Genomic DNA, 17610 nt, shown 5'->3' on the forward strand with positions numbered 1-17610 from the left:
ACATAATTATTTTAATACTGCGCTGATATTTAAGATTACTATATATATTTTTATAGTTTATAAATTTAATTAAGGTGCGTCTTCCCTATCAAAGATATTCAGTACAATAATTATAGCATGCAATTCATTTAGTCATTCAATCATTCAGTTTATATGACTATGGACCCTTCGCCGCGTTTCCCGGAAATATATTGGAGCCGCCACGGTGATTTAGGCTGATGAAACTAACACAACACTAGATAATCAGTCTGGCCTGCAATGATTCTGTAATACGAAAAGCATACAGGCTGTCCAAGACTAGGGACTACATTGTCATACAATCTCTAAACTCTGAGATGATGCAATCGTACAAACCTTACAGTCTATTCCTACCTTTTGTTACAAAATCTAAACATCTGAAAAACGCAACTTGTTTTGATTGCCAAGTTTGTGATGTCATTTCTATGACTATGGCATTTGTATGATCTCTTCGGATTTACTAAAATAATTTATCAGGCCTTATTTTTAAGTTGAAGTCATTTAGTTCTCGAATAACGTCATTCTCATTAGGCATATTCCTTTCCAATTCATCGGCAAGCTCTCTCAGCTTCTTCACTGCTTTAGGCTCTTTATCCTTCTCGCCTTTCCGGGACGCATCAATTTCCATGGAGTTAGTCACCAAAGTGTAAATGTCGAATGGCAAAAGAACGGCACTGAGCGCGAAGCCGCCAATGTGAACGGCCCTGCCTGCTACACTGAGACCTCGAAACAAAGCTTCGCCTCCTTCGCTAGCAGCTGTGCTTGCAATCTTGGCTCCAACCTTCAAGCCGCTTTCCACACAATTCTTCACAATGGTTAGGCCCGCCTTTACTCCATTTTCTATTTGGCTATTCTGTGCTTCGTTTCCAAATTCCTCCAAAAGTTTTTCAATCGCTTCATGGGCTTTTCGGTCGTCGTCGATGATTTTTTGTGCGGCGTCGAACGTATCTTTCTGAATGCAGGCCTCTGCGATCATAGATCCAGCGCTTGTTAATCCACCAGTGGCCCCTACTCCCAAGCCGACTGCAGAGATTATAAGAGAGGTTCCAAACGTTACAAATGAAAGCCCAAAACCGACTGCGGTGAGAAAAAATCCCATAATGGCGGTAGAACTTCCTGTCACCTTTGCGATACACAAATTGTTATGATGGAGCACGAGTTTGTTTGCAAAATCTCGCAAAGTGGTAACGCTATTTTTTCGTTTTGAAATCCAGTCGTGTATCATAGCCTTAAGCTGCTCGACTTGTTCATTTAAAAGCTTGCTTTGCTTTGCCATGGTGAGACTGGCAATTTGTTTTCCCTCAGTAAACGACAAAACAACGACGACTCCACCGACTTGCCTTTCGTAGAATCAGTCTATGTTAGCAATGTTCAGGGATCCTATTGGCCAGAAGCTGGTGATGTGGCAGTCGTGAAATTAAATCCTATTTGTCTCACAACAAATTATGGATTCTTGGAAACCTATTTTTTTATGAAGGCAATGCGCTCTGTTTTCATTGAGTAGCGAGTTCATTTACAACCGGGTTACAATGAAAAGCTTCACCCCGCCGCTCGAACAACTTGTGCTCGAAAAAAAAACGACGACTCCTGACCACCGACATGTCTTTCGCAGAATCAGCCTTTTGTTTACACGATCATGGGGTGACAGTCGTGAAATTAAATCTTATTTGTCAGATAATAAATTATGGATTCTTGGAAACCTTATGATTTAAGAAAGCAAATGAGCGCTGTTTTCATTGAGTAGCGAGTTCATTTACCACTATACCTTGAACTTGTGCTCGACAAAACAGTCAGATCAGTCCATTTTTGCATGAACAAGGTTTCTATCGATCTTTACCTTATGCAGTCATACCATCCTCGTTTATTTTCGGTTTATTATTTCGATTCTTCTTTAGTATTTTTCTACTAGAGAAAACTATAATTTTGAGGTTTCCTTCAAAGTGAAAGTAATTTAATTTGTACTTTTAATAGGAATAGCCCTTTGAAAGTTGATACCGAGCACTTTTTAGCTTTCTTGTTTGGGCATTAAAGGAGACCTTTTAAAATGTGATTTTGGTCACTGCTGTGCCGTCAAATTGTTTCCTGCAAATGATCTTTCTCAGTTTACTTTTTTTTCACAGCAAACAACATGAAATCCGCCAACCTTTGCATTTTTCGGAAAACACTAATGTTGTTCATACTATAGACTTGCCACGGGTTTCTAGGAAGAACTATTGATTGCTACAATTCCTTAATTTTGGTAAAATACAAGAGAGCAGTATTTTATTCAATTGACATTCGCTTCAGCATTTTCAATCTGCGGCTTCTGGCGAGGGTTCAATAAACACTTGAAGAAAATAAATTAATGATATAGTGTGGTAATTTGAACTAATTTCACGGCGGACTTATCGAAGGTATGGTATACTAATTTTTTATAGCGAAGGGAAAGTTCATTTAATATGACAGGGGGGAATGAAGATATTGAGGGGGGGGGGGGGGCTGGACAAGTACCTCAAGGAACATCAACTGCCAACTGCAGGCAAGAAACCAGACAAATTGAAGAGGATCACCGCAGATTTCTATCTCAGAAACGACAAGGTGGCCACCTCAGAAGACAAGCCAGCTGACCCTGAAAGTGACTCGGATGACGACGATGTCTTAGCTGTCATTGGTGATAGTGACACCGACGAAGACTCTACAGTTGAGCCACTTGGGACCGCGGAAACAGATACATGCCAATTTTCCAGATCTGGCCGGAGGGTTGGGTCATGGATGAGCCGCTACCATGAAAACAATGTGTGAAGCATCAGAGTAGAGGTAGGCACTCTGCGACAATAAATCAATAAATACTCAAGAACTCAACAGGGATCTCATCACAACTGGATCTCAAGTCTGTCATAGCCTGCATAGTATAAACCATCGAAGACAATAACGGTAAACGTATACGTATTTGATACAGTCTAGCGATCTTTTATCAGGTTAGAAAAGAAATTGAAGGAGGAGGGGGGGAGGGGGAGCTCGGAAATTTTTTCGACTACCAAAGGGGGGCTCCTAAAAAATTGAAACGCTAGCGAGGGGGGCTGCTAAAATTTTAAGCTTCCAGTTTCAATATCTTCATCCCCCCCCCCCCCCCCTTGTTATATTAAATGAACTTTCCCTAAAAACGCGATACACGACTTCCACTTTCTGCACTGATGGTTGCACGGGTAGCTAGTTGAGTAAACGTTACTTTTTTAATAAATTATTTCTTCTCGATCGTTGAACGCCTTCTGAAACTATTTACGGTGTAAGAGTCTCTGTTGCACAGGCCACGCAAATTTGTCAACCAAACGTGGAAACGAACGGCGGGCAGCTGCATAAAAAATCAAGCTATTTATCCATCAGGAAGCAGTTTGTTGAATATAATAATACAAAATCAGATTACTATAATACAACGTGTTGAGTACCTCAGGGTTCAATTCTAGGCCCATAACTTTACTAAAATTTGTCATTCTTCAGAATTATTCAAGTTTACTTTAGGGAAGTGGTCATAACAAGTGTACTCGACGAGGACCCACCTTGTGAGGGGGTAGGGCGGCTCTGCAAGATACCACCTGTCTGATTTTATTGGCCACAAAATTCAAGTTGAGACTTTCATATTAGGTGTGGATGAAGCTTGCATTTCTTTTCTCCATGGCACAAGGAGGTTTGAATCTTTTTCTTAGTATCTACTCCTGATAGAGTGGAGGTTATACAAACAAGACACCATCTTTTACGGTGGGGAAGGGGGGTTCATGAGGAGACCACCTGTTTTTTTTTTTTTTTTTTGTAGAGTGGTGGGTCCTGTTTGAGTACAATAGTTTTGAACATTTCCCTTATTTGACTTATTTGCTGCACGATGATACCATTATATCTATTATAATCAGATGTAGTTAATGCAGAGCTTGTGAAATTAGCATTATGGTTTAGGACAAATAAACATTATCTGAATATTAAGAAAACCACGTACATGATATTTCCTAATCGAAAAAAAGAAGTCGAGACTTTTAAAAAAAAGAATTTGAAAGTGAAATAATAAATAAAGTAAATGAAACTCAATTTCTTGGACTTATTATTGATAGCCAACTAAATTGGACCATTAACCATATATGTTCTAAAAATAAAAATGTTCTAGAAATAAATGTTCAAAAATCCCAAAGAATATTGGAATAATCAATAATCTCTACTTCTTCCTTCCTAAATTCAGCTTAAAACATTTTACTTCAAATATAGCAATTAAATGTTATATACTCCATATAGTATTAATTAAGAAGGCTGTTTTAACCCTATTCAGACCGGGCTTTTTTTGGACATTCTGGGACCCCATGTAACTTCTAGAATATTTAAGCATTCACAATGAAACTTAAAGGATGTATAGTATGTCCGAACATCTATCTTTTGGTATACGTCACGTAGGATGATGACGTAAAATCACGTGACAATTACATCATGATGTCAAAACAGCCTCCATCTTGGATTTCAAAATTTTTCCAAAACGCCAGAAAACCACCAAAAATGACTTTAAAGTACTCAAAATCAATAAAACTGTGCTTAAAAACCATAAAAAGGTAAAACTAATTGCATTGAAGATAATTTTCATTAATAGAAACACAAAAATTACAAATTTGGGAAAACAATAAAATTAAAATTTTTGTTTTCGAGAAAGAAAAGCAATTTTTAGAATCGCTTGGCATTTCTAAACAAGCATCAAATACTCTCATAAGCTTTGCGTGCTGTTTTCGGTGGAAATTCGGTAAATATTTCTGATTGCCGGGAATTTATTAGTCGAATTTACTTCATTCGTGTCGAGAACGTAGCGATTTTATGGTACGCACAAGCTCGGAAAATTCGTCCACTTGAAAACCAAAATTATTTTAAGAATAGCTTGTCATTTCAAAACAAGCATGGAATACTCCCATTAGGTTAAATATAGCCTGCGAGCAGGTTCCACATCCGATCGGCGAGGGAAGCGAGCCGAGAAGAGCCTGGCACAGTCATTCGTTTGCCCGAGGTTTTCTGTTTCAATATTTCTTTCTTCCGGGTTGAGCCAAAGTCTTTCTAAGTGTCGAGAACATGCAGAGCGATTTTATGGTATGCCGAAGTGCAGATATTTCGTCAACTAGAAAACCAAAATAATATTTGGCATCGCTGGGCATTTCTAAACCATAATGAAATAAACCCGAAGCATTAAGGATAGCAAACCAGATTGATTGCAAGGCTGGTACAACTTCAGGAGGGCAAGAGCTAGTCTGTTTCAGGACCAGTTCTATAATCTAAGGAAAATAACGGCTCTAAAATTTGAATTTGGATAATACAGTGTGGGTTAATGTTTAACTAATACAAGCTATATAAAGATATACGGTGACAAGATATATAAACACGTACAATGCGGAAAATAAGGATAGGCTCAAAAGCGAAAATTTCAGTGGTTTTGTGTCCAGAAAGGTTTTTAATGGCATAATGGCAGGAGTTAAAAATCAAAACATTGACCATGGTTTTTAAACGTTGAATTTACCAGCAAAGGAAAAAATATGTAGAAAGACTGCCGAGTCGTTTCTATTTTAAACAGTCATAACACAAGTCCCGCTTTAGTTTACTTAAGGACTCACAGCAGCTGGTCCCAGACTTGACCAACATACAACTTCTCATTATCATATCAATACATTGTGAAGTAGACAGGTAATGAGAATACAGAAATCCATCAACGTATTGAAATCTGTAAGAAAAATTAATATTTTAAGAAAGAGACTGAAAGTGTTTTATGGCGCATGTGCACAGAATTCGACCTGCATTAAGCCACACAAACCCATTGTGATTGATGCAGTTTGTTCTTGTTAGTCAGACGATATAGTAAGAAAAGTAAGAAAGTGAAAGCTGTTTCATTTAAGCTGACCACACATTAGCCGAAAAATGACCGATGACAAGGTTGCTGCCGTGGTTATTGACAATGGCTCCGGTATGTGCAAGGCCGGTTTTGCCGGAGACGATGCTCCTCGTGCAGTGTTTTCCTCCATCGTTGGTCGTCCAAGACATCAGAATGTGATTGTTGGTATGGGTCAGAAAGACTCGTACGTCGTCGGCGATGAAGCTCAGAGCAAGCGAGGTATTCTGACTCTGAAATATCCCATCGAACGCGGCATCGTCACCAACTGGGATGACATGGAGAAGGTACTTCCTACCGAAAAAATAACGACATTTTTGACGTAATCTGACAGATATTTTCCTTAATTTCAGATCTGGCATCACACTTTCTACAACGAACTCCGTGTAGCACCAAAGGAACACCCAGTTCTGCTGACGGAGCCTCCAACCAACCCACAAGCTAACAGAGAAAAGATGACCCAGGTATAAGTTTTTCTTACGGCTTACCCCATAAAGCATAAATAAAGCATAAATTTACTTTGTTTCAAGACTTCGACTTATGTCTTTTTTTCCAAATTACTATTTTCACTGCTTTGCAAGGGAAAGTTACAATTTTATTGTCCTGGTTTAACGAAAAATTAACTACTTTTTGTTTCCTGTAAGTCGAAATGTCTGGAAATCTAATTGTTTGAATCTTCCGTAGGACTCCGCGAAACCTAAAAACCACACTTAAGACGCTACCCAACATTAATTGTTTAACATTATTTTATTGCTTATCAGTTATCATTGTAAGCATAACTTGGCGTTGTTTTTCTTCTGGATACAAAACGCTTTCCAGGAGGGAATCGCAAATGCAAAATATTTTTTTTGCTGTATTCCTTATATGGTTAAAAATGTTGCCGGTTGGTCAGAAATTTAATTCTTCCGTTTGGTTTAGTTTTGAAACATAACGGATAAAACTTGAAAACTGTTTCTATAGTTTATGATTTGCTCTCAATTTTGTAAAAACTTTGCGTTTAGCTTGAAGTGTTAATTTTTGGCTGAACCTCCATAATCGAAAGAAAATCTGCTTTCTTTTTTAACTAAAATCAGACGAATGAAACATATGTATTAATATCGTTTTTGTTCACTAAACAAAAATGAAAAAAAGACTTGTTCGTTGTTGATGAAGTTTAGACGACAAAAGCGAGGTATTCTGACTAGCATCCCGTCCAACACCAGACGAACACCATCGTTTTTATTCGCATGAAATATTTCAGTATCATTTAAACAACACAATAAAGCTAATTTCAAAAATGTACTGCAAAAAAAGGGCCAGGAACTCAGAGGAGAGTGAAGCGGGCTACGCGTTACTCGTTCCGCGCGTTAGATATATAAAATCGATATAAAAAGTGAGAAGTAACGAGGCAGCTGAAATACGCGTCATTATGAGACCACGCTTTCGTCTCTTTTTCACCAGATTATGTTCGAGACTTTCAATACTCCGGCTATGTACGTCATTAGACAGGCTGTGTTGTCTCTCTACGCCTCTGGTCGTACAACTGGTATCGTCTTTGACAGCGGTGATGGTGTCAGTCACGCAGTTCCTATCTACGAGGGTTACGCACTTCCCTATGACATCATCCGTCTTGACTTGGCCGGCAGGGACTTGACAGGCTACCTCATGAAGATTCTGACAGAGCGAGGCTACTCCTTCACAACAACAGCCGAGCGCGAGATCGTGCGTGACATCAAAGAGAAGCTGTGCTATGTGGCTCTTGACTTCGAGCAAGAAATGCAGACTGCTGCCTCAACGTCCAGCATGGAGAAGAGTTACGAGCTTCCCGACGGTCAGGTTATCACCATTGGCAACGAGCGCTTCAGATGCCCCGAAGCGATGTTCCAGCCTGCTTTCCTTGGAATGGAATCTTCTGGCATCCACGAGACCACATACAATTCCATCATGAAGTGCGACGTGGATATCCGTAAGGACGTGTACGCCAACACAGTGTTGTCTGGTGGCTCTACCATGTTCCCAGGAATCGCTGACAGAATGCAGAAAGAAATCACTGCTCTAGCTCCACCCACGATGGAGATCAAGATCATTGCTCCTCCTGAGCGTAAATACTCTGTATGGATTGGAGGATCGATCTTGGCCTCGCTGTCCATCTTCCAACAGATGTGGATTTCCAAACAAGAATACGACGAAGCTGGTCCTTCAATTGTTCACCGCAAATGCTTCTAAGTTAGACTTCGACATCGTCTTTCGACGTGCTGTTTCAAATGAGCCAATCAAAACCGATGCATCCCGGTGTTGGTTTCATGCAAATGAGCCTACAAATTCAGAAGGTCGTGCATGATTGGCGGATTTCGATCCTTCTTGTTTGTTTTACACGTCGATTCTTCTTCTTCTTCTTCTTCTTCTTCTTCGTCGAAAGATGGACGTCGATAGAAAGCCGCTAGACACGGAACATTGAAAGCGGGTGTAAGTTCTATATGAAATTCGTTTAACCGCAAAACCTTTTTCAGTTTCTGTAAATAAAATTGTCTCGATGGAACGAGATGTTTGATAACCACTCGTTTCCAACAAGGGCGAACGGAATAATTGTTTTAAGTAAATTCTTCTCAAGTATAAATCGACTGGACATTTCATTTTGATGTAAACGAAGTGATAGAATGATGAGGCGAGAAAATATGTGGCGCGATGTTTAATTCTTGCCCTTTTTGTATAAAAGGGCAAGATCAAAATTGGAAGGTAACAAATTTAGCTGAAGAGCTGAGCTTAATTTTACGACGAACACTGAATGAAATTGTGTCAGTTTTCTGGTCTTCCCGTAAATTATTTGCTCCTTTTTCTTCTTCGTTCAGTCGCTCTTGTTTGCACTCGTTTCCCATATAAGGTCAAACAAAGGTATATTGGCCGATAACCGGGATTCAGTAAACCAATCACAAAGCTAAAAATGCAATATCCGAAGGTGATCACATATTAAATATCAATTTCGATTTCTTCCTCGTACTCATCAGACCGGACGAGAAAAATTAAACATGGCCAACACTATACATCATTTTTTGTCTTGGTAGTCCTAAAAAGAGGGGAGAGGGGAGGGAAGAAACGCTTATTCGAAGGAGATTTTTTAAATTTTGGCTGATGAGAGAGGCGCGTATTCGAAGGAGGGGTGCTAATTCAAAGGATTTACGGTAATCTCTAGAAACTGCTTGAAATAATTAGGATCCCTACACTTCCGCCTCTCCCTTGAGCCCTTGAAAAGAAAAATCCCCTGGATGATTTGAGCTGGAGCTATGTAAAACTCACATCATAATTTGAATGATGCGTTAATATTCAAGATAACTATTTTTTTATAGTTACTATACTATATATTCTTTCTAATGTTTATAAATTTAATAAGGGTACGTCTTTCTTTTGGATCATTCATTCATGCATTTAATACAGTTGATGCTTCGCCGCGTTTCCCGGAAATATATTGGAGCCGCTACGGTGATTTAGGGTGATGAAACTAACACAACACTAGATGATCAGTCTGGCCTGCAATGATTCTGTAATACGAAATGTATGCAGGCTGTCCAAGACTAGGGACTACATTTTCAAACAATCTTTTAACTCCCGAGATGATGCAATCGTACAAACCTTACAGTCTGTTCCTACCTTTTGTTACATAATCTAGACGTTTTAAAAAACGCAACTTGTTTTGATTGCCAAGTTTGTGATGTCATTTACGACTATGGCATTTGTATGATCTCTTCGGATTTATTAATAATATATAGATTTAGGCAAGCCTAAAAGCGGAGCTCCTCAGTTATTTCTCCTTGATAATTTTTTAGACTGATTTTTTTATTCATGTTATTTTCTTTATATATGATATGTATCCCTTTCACCATGGACAACAGCACCAAATAAGAGTTAAAAAGTTGATCAATCAAAAATATCATTAGTAGTCTATGCATAACCTTCTAAAGATATACTCGCAACTCTCAAAGTTAAACAAGAACAAAGAAAGGGTTGCTCTAGAACATATCCATACCCCCATCATAACTGGTATGTTACAGCTGTACATAGCATACAATTGGAAAGTTTTGCATGTAGCTTCCCCCCTCCCCCAAACGGTGCCCCTATATGATGGAATGGTGACGATGACAGTCTTTTATTATTGCCTAACACTAAAAATAACAGCTTCCTGTTAGCAAAGTGGAGTAAAATGTAGTGGCAAGCAAAATATTGACATTCTGTCACTCTGCAAAATAGGGTCCCCCAAAACGATAAGACCTTTTTCCTTTATATGAATCCCTTTCCCCTTTGCTTAATTACATGTAAACTTAGCAAAAATTCTGGAGAGGCATAAATACTGTTTGTTAGTATAGATTGCTTGGCAAAAATTTTACCATGCCATTTTACCATACATTAAGAGATGATGAAATGTGTATCTCATTATCATAATTACTGTTCTTTGCAGCGTGCGCACTGGGAATTAAATGTTTAGGTAGCAGGATGATTTTTTATGTACATGATTGTACCTTATCTGGCTTTATTTCATTAACTTTAAAATTACAACTGTCCTTATAAATAAATTGTATTCTACACACAGTACATTTTTACATGCAATGAAGAAAATAATATAATAATCCGATTGTTCATTTATCTCTTGCTGTGTCTGCAACTCTGTGGAAATTCTGCTACTCGTGTTAATCCTGAAAAAGGCAAAAAGGACATAAGATTTGTTGATGATCATTGGCATCAAATGGATGTTTATAATTTTAAATTAGCTTAAATTGTTCAGAACAATCTGCAGATGCATAAAAAAGAAATGTATTTTTCCAATTTTTGCCTGGGCCAGGGACTGTGTTGGGGGATATGTTCAGACCCCAAAAAATCCTTTGACCTACTGAAGGCATAAATAGTGCTATCAATAAGACCTGGCACATGAATGAGCTTTGGTGGGTGTTTTGGGGTGAATCACTGGCTAAAATTCATGATTTCCCTATTAAATGAGGTGTCTTAAGACTCTTACATTGCTCTCCGACAGGTGCTGTTGAAAGCACTGTGATTAATTCCATGAAAGCTTACATATTCTCCCCTTTCTTAGCATAGCTAAGAAAACACTAAGCTGGCTCATCAACAAGCCCAACTGGCTATTCTGGCCTAAGCAGCTCTAAAAGTTTATCAACTTTTTGTTTTCACGTGAAATTTCAGCTGAGTTAAAATTCTATTTCTATATTCGCCTAGTACCACAACAAGACAATTTATGTTAAGTTAGGGCTTAAGCTTACATGTAGATATTAAGGTTAGCTAATAACAAGCAGAATTTAAACAGGTCAATTTGCACTTCTCCCACGAAATCATTACAAGTATTCCAGTAATTTGTCGGGTCAGGTAGCAGATCTTGTTGGGTTTTTTGCCCTCCTACCCCTACCCCCAGGGGGGTACTCCGGCTTGTAAATGACGGGGATGATCGAATGGAGGCAAAACTCAGGACCCAAAAAAATCCCTAAGTCTTCTGACATACCCAAAAAAATCCCTGGGTCAAAAATAAACCTAAAAAAAATCGCTTGTCAAATTACCCCTAAATTGCCAATTTAAATACTCGAAACTCATGGTTTCTTTGTAGTGGATTTTGTCTGTCAAAATGCCTGTTTGTGCATCTCCATTTTGCTCAAACGGAGCTCCAAGAAATACAAAAAACAAGGAGTTTCGACTATTAAAATATAGGGGAAATACAGGGAGCCCAAGCTCTCTATCAGATTACCTTTAAACGTGACTCTTGCTTATGAGCGGTGTTGTGTTACAAAGATTTATATAAGGGTTTGTATGGGAACGCAACGGTTTTGCTTTAAAAGTAAAAAAAAAAATCGTATATTTTGTGAATAAAATTGACTTACCCCGATTCTTTGTTTCATTCTTTGCTGTTTGCCAGCTTCTCAGTTCGATCCAACGCGTTTTCGGCGAGTTATCGTTATTTAGGTTACACTGCTAAAATAGCAGCTTGGGCTGCCTGTGGGGGAAACTGCTTAATCGAGAGGAGGCGCTTATTTTGTTTTTTTTCTTCCAAATTGTGGCACGATACGATTTTTTTGGTGATAGCATTTGTGCGTAAACAACAACATAAATTGTGCATTTTAAAATATACAAAGCTGATCCTAAAGTTTTAATAGCGGAGCAGTTTGTACTCGCACAAATTTTTCCAAACTTGAAGTATTCACAAACTGAAACAAGTATGGTATAAATGTGCAAATCAAATAAATACTACACACGCAGTTAACTCGTTCGGCGAAAGTGATCACATTTAACATCAATTTTTATTTCTTCATTGTGCTCATCAGACCGGACGAGAAATATTAAACACGACCAACACTGTACCTTTGTTGTCTTAGGCTACGTTTACACGGGACCGATCCAGAACGGAACCGGTCCGATTTTCGTACCGGATAGGCCTTCTGTTTACACGGGACCGTTCTGGAACCGGTCCGAAACGGATCCAAAACTGGACCTGTTATTTTGCAGGTCCAGTTATGGATCCGTTCCGGTCCGGTTCCAGAACGGTCCCGTGTAAACACCTGGATCGGTTCCAAATGGTTCCATGTAAACAGGTTCGGTTCGGAACGGTTCCGGACCGGTCCCGTGTAAACGTAGCCTTAGTACTCCTCCATAAAAAAGAGGAGGGGTGCTTATTCGAGAAGGGGAGCTGCTTATTTTAAATTTTGGCCGATAGTTGGGGGGGGGGGGTGCTTATACGAGGGGTGACGCTAATCTATACACACTGCTTAGGGAGACTCGGTAGCCTGATGGTTAGCGCGCTCGACTCCTAGTCGAACGGCCCGGGTCCGAACCCTGGCCGGGCGCTGCGTTGTGTCCTTGGGGGAGACACTTAACTCTCACAGTGCCTTTCTTCACCCAGGTGTTCAAATGGGTACCGCTGAAGGGTAACCCTGCTATGGACTAGCATCTCATCTAGGGGGGAGTAGCAATACTCGTAGTCGCTTAATGCTACAGAAACCGGCATACGCTCCGGCTGTATGGGCCAGTTGGCTCGGACAACAGACTTTTGTACACACTTTTCCTACACTTCCGCCTCTCTATTGAGTTCTTGAAAAGAAAAAAAGCTCCGGGGGGGGGGGGGGGGCGGCTTAAAGGGACCATGTCACGGATTTAACCAGAAGTTTTAACAGCCAAAATTTATATTTGTGTCGCAGGAAACCTGAAAAAATAGTCCATTTTATTACTAATTGATATAAATAGCAATGAAACTATTAACGAGCATCTTTGGCTGCGGATGACTCGGATGGAAACGGATTGCAACTTAAAAATGTAAGGCTTTCTTTTTCAAGTCGTTTCCGCGTGCCTCCAAAAAAGTGATATTTATAGCCGTGGCTTGATTTCTATTCGCAAATTAAGGTTATATCTTCTTTTAGATGTTCAAAGGTAATGTTTTTTTATGAGTGAAGTTGCCAACTACTAATTTCAGAACAGTTTAGACCAAAAATCTGCGAAATCCCCGTGACATAGCTGCAGCTATGTGGACTTCTGACAGTGACATTTGATAGCTATATATTTCGAATTTTTTTTCAATTACTGGACAAAAATAACCTTTAAAAGTTTCAACGCAGATTAACAATACATGCAAAGTGTAAAAACGTTCTATATAATGAGTCACGGTGAATGACCGAACGCAATTCTTAGAGGAACTTCATGATTGAACGATTCAAAAACTCAGCAATGATTAATGCAATCGAGTCTAACCTTGAGTTCTAATTTTCTAGTTACTGGGGAATTGTAAAAGTTACATAATTATTTGAATACTTCGCTGATACTCAAGATTACTATTTTTATATATTTTTTTATAGTTTATAAATTTAATTAGGGTACGTCTTCCCTATCAAAGATATTCAGAACAATGATTATAGCATGGCTTGCAATTCATTCAGTCATTAATCATTCAGTTTGTATGATTACTGACGCTTCACCGCGTTTCCCGGAAATATATTGGACCCGCTACGGTGATTTAGGATGATGAAACTAACGCAACACCCGATTAACATATAAATTTAACAGGCCTTAGAGATGTAGTCATCTAGTTCTCGAATAAAATCATTCTCATTAGGCATATTCTTTTCCAATTCATCGGCAAGCTCTCTCAGCTTCTTCACTGCTTTGGGCTTTCTCTTCTGACCTTTTCGGGATGCATCAATTTCCATGGAGTTAGTCACCAAAGTGTAAATGTCGACGGGTAACAGAACGGCACTGAGCGCGAAGCCGCCAATGTGCACGACCTTGCCTGCTACACTGAGACCTCGAAACAAAGCTTCGCCTCCTTCGCTGACAGCTGTACTAGCAATCCTGGCTCCACATTTAAACCCGGTTTCCACACAGCTTTTCACGACGAAGACACTGGTAAGGCCCGCCTTTAATCCATTTTTTATTTGGCTATTCTGTGCTTCGTTTCCAAATTCCATATAGAGTTTTTCAATCGCTTCATGGGCTACTCGGTCGTTGTCGAGGATTTTTTGAGCGGCGTCGAACGTATCTTCCCGGATCCAATCCTCCACGAACATAGATCCAGCACTTGTTACTCCTCCAGCGGCCCCCACTCCCAAGCCGATTCCAGATATTATAAGAGAGGTTCCAAACGTAGCAAATGAAAGCCCAAAACCAACTGCGTAAAGAACGAATCCCGCGACTGCGAAAGAACTTCCTGCCACGTTTGCGATACAACTTTGGAGGGACCAGGGGTTTTTTTTTTTTTCTTCTCCCCCACTTTGTTATGATGTTCCATTAGTTTGTCTGCTAAGACTCGCAAAGTGTGCACGCTATTTTTTCGTTTTGGAATCCAGTCGTGCATCATAGCCTTCAGCTGCTCGGCTTGTTTTGAAAGCTTGCCTTTAGTGCTTTGCTGCTCCACCATCATTATTATTTGTACCATGGCGAGACCGGCAATTTGCTTTTCCTTTACGACAAGGACGACTCAACCGACTTGCCTTTCGCAGAATCAGTCTGTAAGACAATATTTACATGATCAAGGTTCCTATTGGTCAAAAGCTGGTGATGTGGCAGTCGTGAAATTAAAATCTTATTTGTCCGATAATTAATTATGGATTCTTGGAAACCTTATGTTTATGGAAGCAAATGCACTGTCTTTATTGAGTAGCGAGTTCATTTACCACGGAAAGCTATACCTTGAACGACTTGTGCTACAAAACAACGACGACTCCACCGACTTGACTTCTGCAAAATCAGTCTTTATGTTTGCACGAGCAAGGTTCCTATTGGTCAGAAGCTCGTGGGATGACAGTCGTGAAATTAAATCTTATTTGTCCAATAAAAAATTTTGATTCTTGGAAACTTAGTTTTTATGGAGGCAAATGCGCTCTGTTTTCATTGAGTAGCGAGTTCATTTACCACGAAAACGACTTGTGCTCGACCGACTGGAGACTTGTCGTCACGGAAAATAAGTTTAACTGCGTTTTAAAGGGGCTATGTCACGGACGGCGCATATTGGAAAGGTGGCCGTTTTTTTCAAGCTAGGTTTGTCGTTTGTAATCGTTCCATCTTAATCGTACGGTACTAGTTGTAACTATCCTCGTTTATTTCTGTTTATATTTTTTCTTTACGATTTTTTTATCAGAGGAAACTAATTTATAGATTTAGGCAAGCCTAAAAGTGGAGCTTCCCTTTAATTTATTTAATTTTTGCTGGAGTTACAAGTTTTCATTTTGATAAATAATAAGCTGGCCCATAGTGCAAGACAAATATAAATCCATCTTTATCTCGAGGCAGAACAACTAATGGCCAAAAAAGTAAATAAGAGTTTATTCTCTCCTTATAGAAAATAGTTTTACGATCCTCTTATCGTTTTGCTTTAATACAACTCGGCATGGCCTAAAAATTAATTAAGAGTTTATTGTCTGCTTTCTAAGGCCCCGTCCCCACTGACCCGGGTAAATTTGAAAACGCATCTTTTTTTCTCCGGTTAGGCCAACCGTCCACACTGAAACGGCGTTTTCGGTCACCGAAAACGGAGCTTTTCAAAAACGCTCACCAATGAGCGTTTGGACTTGGAGCGTGAAATAGTGTATTTTTATATTTTATTGTAAATAATTTTAGAGGGCCACTGGTTTGTTAGTAATTTTTATGTTATTTTAGTGCTTCCCTCGTTAAATAAAGACTTTACTTTTACTTTTACTTTTACTTACTAATGAAGCGTATCGTTTTCAAATTTACCCGGGTTAATGTGGACGGGAAACATTTTACGCGGCGTTTTCAAATTTCTCCGTTTTCAAGTTTACCCGGGTCAGTGTGGACGGGGCCTAAGAATAGAAAATAGCAGGCATATTCCCGTCTCACTTTTCTTTCCTGTATTTGTCTTAACATCGGCGTACTGAAAAGGGTTGCTCAGTTACGTACGCAAATTTAAAACTTATCTATTATTTCTTACCGTATGCACAGTTTAAACAAATTTAAACGTACTGTAAATCATCTCTATTCAGTGTAGTTATTCAGTGTAAAAGTGGACTACACTAAAGCAAAAAAAGCTGTTTGAACTACTTTAAAAAATATGAGTCATTTTGTATTTTTCACCTGGCGCTCGAGCTAGATGGGGTAAACATGTTTTTCAGAGCAAGTTTAGTTTAAATAAATTTATTTTGTTCGAGCTTTTTGCTTTGTCGTCGTTTAGCACTTCGAAAAACGTCACTTATACTGTATGAATTTCTTCCGCAGAGAAAATGTAAGACTGAAAGTCGGAATAAACTCACAGCAATACGAAATAAACTCTCACGGCAAGGGATTAGAATTCGACTTTATTGACGGCCAAAGAAAATCAACTTACGGCCAGATAATCGGTAAATCCATCAGTAGCAAATGACCAACTTAGGGGAACAAAACAATGAGCTGACATGTTAGCGTAAGCTTAAATGTACTACAAGTCACAGTTAAAGCGACTGAAAGGGGCAAAGTATATTGCTTAAGTTACAGAAAGATCTAAACTTGCCGACACAGAATCTATCGAAACTGCGCTTAAGTTTATAAACATCATGAAATTTTCTGTCATAAAATCGGGCTCAGCAATTCAGTACGACCTGTGTTACCTTGCATCAAGTTCCTGTATCTTTCTTCAGCGGACTTGATTCATGCAGTGTTTAGCTTCGTTTTTACACATTCATTGCTAAAGTTATTGTATTCTTGATGTTGATGGCCGAAGATTCATCCGCAAACAACAGAAACTAGCAAACTGGACGTGCACAAGGAATATCATTTGCAATTATTCCGGGTCTCATTGTACACCCCTTTCGTTATCTACAATTTCACGGAATATAGGTGACTTTTGAGGACATCGTGCGAGAAATATTACGGTAAGAAAGTTCTCTGTCGCTCTTTTTTATACTCGGTTTCATTCAGCCTACACAGTGAACACCGCGCAACACATTTTCCCGCGTTTTCCTAACATAACTTCGTTTAGATCAAACTGTTGTTCTTTATCTTCGACTTTCTATTCCCTCCTGCTTTCAGAACCAATGCAGCAGTACTTTTTCGGGGGGGGGGGGGGGGACGTGGAAAAATTGGTTGAATGGCTTAGACCTTCTAAACGTTTTGGACTAGGTGCAATTTTCTTAACCCTGGGTGCCAGAGATTTTTTTTGCAGGAAAGACACTATTTGTAAGTCCATAAAAAGTGTTTAAACGTTGACCGTGGTTACTGTTGCGGCTATTTCTTTTTCCTTTGTCTCCTTTAGTTCGAATATGTTAATG

General features: G+C 39.2%; 3 protein-coding genes across 3 annotated transcripts; 1 reads left to right on the forward strand and 2 right to left on the reverse strand.

Annotated features, from left to right (window-relative positions):
- Window positions 1-247: 247 nt before the first annotated feature.
- LOC144633503 (uncharacterized) lies at window positions 248-1294 on the reverse strand. Its single transcript, XM_078492355.1, has one exon. The coding sequence runs from the start codon at window positions 1292-1294 to the stop codon at window positions 479-481; it is 816 nt and encodes a 271-aa protein (XP_078348481.1). The 3' UTR covers window positions 248-478.
- A 4589-nt stretch (window positions 1295-5883) lies between these two features.
- LOC144632290 (actin, cytoplasmic-like) lies at window positions 5884-8101 on the forward strand. The gene is made up of 3 exons (XM_078490911.1): window positions 5884-6183; window positions 6250-6360; window positions 7337-8101. Exons 1-3 carry the CDS (start codon window positions 5926-5928, stop codon window positions 8099-8101), a joined length of 1134 nt encoding a protein of 377 aa, XP_078347037.1. The 5' UTR covers window positions 5884-5925.
- Window positions 8102-13900: 5799 nt separating this feature from the next.
- Window positions 13901-14815, reverse strand: LOC144633364 (uncharacterized). The gene is made up of 2 exons (XM_078492242.1): window positions 14620-14815; window positions 13901-14578 (listed from the first exon to the last, which is right to left on the reverse strand). Exons 1-2 carry the CDS (start codon window positions 14784-14786, stop codon window positions 13912-13914), a joined length of 834 nt encoding a protein of 277 aa, XP_078348368.1. The 5' UTR covers window positions 14787-14815; the 3' UTR covers window positions 13901-13911.
- Between the last annotated feature and the right edge of the window lie 2795 nt (window positions 14816-17610).

The sequence above is a fragment of the Oculina patagonica genome, chromosome 12, assembly GCF_052425735.1.
Source record: "Oculina patagonica isolate OP01 chromosome 12, crgOcupat, whole genome shotgun sequence".
NCBI classification, from domain to species: Eukaryota; Metazoa; Cnidaria; class Anthozoa; order Scleractinia; family Oculinidae; genus Oculina; species Oculina patagonica.